At 46.3% G+C, this 2661-nt stretch overlaps 1 protein-coding gene across 1 annotated transcript; it reads left to right on the top strand.

Moving 5' to 3' along the window:
* Positions 1-895: 895 nt before the first annotated feature.
* LOC125041265 lies at positions 896-2588 on the top strand. The gene is made up of 3 exons (XM_047636101.1): positions 896-906; positions 1141-1305; positions 1435-2588. The coding sequence occupies exons 1-3, from the start codon at positions 896-898 to the stop codon at positions 2543-2545; spliced, it is 1287 nt and encodes a 428-aa protein (XP_047492057.1). The 3' UTR covers positions 2546-2588.
* The last annotated feature ends 73 nt before the right edge of the window (positions 2589-2661 follow it).

The raw sequence follows: 2661 nt of genomic DNA, 5'->3' as shown, positions 1-2661 counted from the left end.
TTTACATCGAGGTGGTTGCCAGATGTACAAAAGTGGGGCCCAGGATGTGTACTGAAATATAATTCCGCAACTGTACATATATTGTCTATATATATACATATATATATATGTATGTAAATAAGTATACACACACACACACACACACACACACACACACACACACACACACACACACACACACATATATATATATATATATATATATATATATATATATATATATATTTATATATGATTTATATATACAATATATAGATACACACATCTATCTATCTAGCTATCATTCTATCTATACACACACACACACATACATATATATGTATATATATATATATATATATATATATATATATATATATTAACATACATATGTATATATATCTGTATGTATGAATATTTATATATGCATATATGTATATATGTATATATATAATGTGTATATACACATATACATATGTATATGTATACAAATGTACATGAATATAAATGAGTGAACGCGTGTTTGTCTGTATACATGCTTATGTGTATTTGCATACGTAATTATGTATCATAAATACGCCGTGCACAAAAAAATTATCTTTTAGTTTATTAAGCTAGTGGCAGCGGCACTTGGGAGGTGATGATCATGATTCGAGTGTCTGAGTATATTTTTTCCCCCTAAAACTGCAACGTTATAATCATGAGGTGCGCACGCTTATTGTTTTGGTGTGATGCGGTGTAACACTGAGGTGTAAATGAATCGTATATTTTGCAAGAAAAAAAAATCCTGATACAGCACTCAGGATATTCCGTGTTCACGTAAGGTTACTTGACCTTGCGCAAGAGCTGCTTCTGTAAAACATGTTCATCTTCAGAAAATTAAACTGAATATTCTAGCTGGCATCTGAGGCTAAGCATGACGCTCGGGTATAAAAGACTGAAAGACATTCTTGGTGTTGCACGTCGCCGGTGGCCTTCTCCCGTCAGACTGATTTTCCTCAAGGGCCTTAAAACAGTACTAGTAAATATCGTCGAAACGGTTTCGTTTATTCTATCTTCGTGATAGAAAATCTGAAGATTTCTTCATTTCTTTTGCGTGGATGACGGACTGGAAAGTGCCATTGGTGCTTATTTTTAATTCCGATGTTTCTTTCCTTGCAGGCGTTGTCTGTTATTGTGGCTGCCGCCGTGGCTTCGCCTTCCCCGGACGAGAGCGCTTACAAAATCCCTCGAGTGGGAACTGGGAGACGCTCCTAGTACTACGTCCGACACAGGGACGGCACCTTCAAGTATGGCCACGACACCGGCGAGGGCGCCTTCGAGAACGTACGCTCGTCTGCAGTCGGGGAGCAACGCGGGGCCTTCGGTTATGTAAACCCTGAGGGCCAAACAGTTAACCTGCAGTACGAAGCAGGGCAGTCCGGACACTGCTCACGCTCTGGCCCGTAACCGCAGACCTTTCCGCGACCCCTTGGCCGACCCCAACGCCGACCTTTCGTACGGCTTTACCTTCCAGGGAGACGAGCACGCGCGCTCGGAGCTCAGTGACGCCAGCGGCAGAGTGCGAGGCTCATACTCCTACATCGGCAAAACTGGACGAGTTCGCTCCTACACCTACACAGCTGGAAGCGGCATTGGCTTTGTCATTGAAGGGGACGACCTGCCACAGGATCCACTCAACCCCAGCTCTACTCCCGCAGCCACTAAGCTCTCCTCTGCACGACTGTACTTTCCTGCAGCGGTCAACCAGCAACTGTCACGCTCTGGTCCACTCCGCGTACAGACTTACGCCGCCTCTCCTAGCGCTGCAACGCCCAGGCGACCCGTGGAACAGGCCAACGTGAAAACTTCTCTCGCTCTGGACGGCCGACAGTCGTTCGACTTCCACACTTCCACTCACTCCCGAGGAGAAACGGCCGACGCCAATAACAACGTGGTTGGAAGCTTTGCTTTCACCTCCGAGGACGACGGACAGAGAAGAAGTGTGCAGTATAAGGCTGGAGCTGACACGGGATTCGTAGTGGAAGGAGACCATCTCCCTCGCGGCCCAGCGGTTCCTGGAGCGCCCCTCGGGGTTCCCTCGGGGAACATTGTTCCTGTGAGAGAAACGGCCTTCTTCGACCCTCTGGCGAACTCCAACACTGATGCCTCTTACGCCTTCAATTATCAAGAAGAAGGACAATCTCGAAGTGAGACCAGCGACCAAGACGGCACTGTGCGAGGTTCGTACACGTACACCGACGACGAGGGAAGAGTCAGGACGTTGACCTACACTGCAGGGAAGGGCATCGGCTTCGTGGTGGAAGGTGACGGCGTGCCCGAAGTGGAGACGGCCAGTTCAGACGTGCTGTCTTACTCGTTGCCGTCTGTTCACTCCGTATCGTCAGTAGTTTCACCGTATGCGTCGTCAGCAACGTCGGTGACTTCACCATCTGCCAGTCCCTCGTCCTCAGCAGCAGCTGGCAGTCGTTACAGCTATTCCTCGGGAAGAGATTTTCAGCTGCGTCAGTACAACGTGAATGAGAATCCGGACAAAGTGGGTTACGTTTTAACTTTCAACAATTAAGCCTTGGCACCACCGACTGTTCATGTCCAAGTGTCTCGCACCTGCGTTTTGATGATTTCGAAAAATGAAAATAGATAAATAAATAAACATAATGAAAACGTGACGGGAATGAAATA

Source organism: Penaeus chinensis, chromosome 30 (assembly GCF_019202785.1).
Source record: "Penaeus chinensis breed Huanghai No. 1 chromosome 30, ASM1920278v2, whole genome shotgun sequence".
Taxonomy (NCBI): Eukaryota; Metazoa; Arthropoda; class Malacostraca; order Decapoda; family Penaeidae; genus Penaeus; species Penaeus chinensis.
This window is presented reverse-complemented; position numbering and strand designations above follow the sequence as displayed.

Excerpts from the sequence above, each read along its gene's own strand:
- LOC125041265 (XM_047636101.1), top strand. Across the intron at positions 1,306-1,434 it reads GCGAGGGCGCCTTCGAGAAC|ACCTTTCCGCGACCCCTTGG; the intron begins GTACGCTCGTCT and ends CCGTAACCGCAG.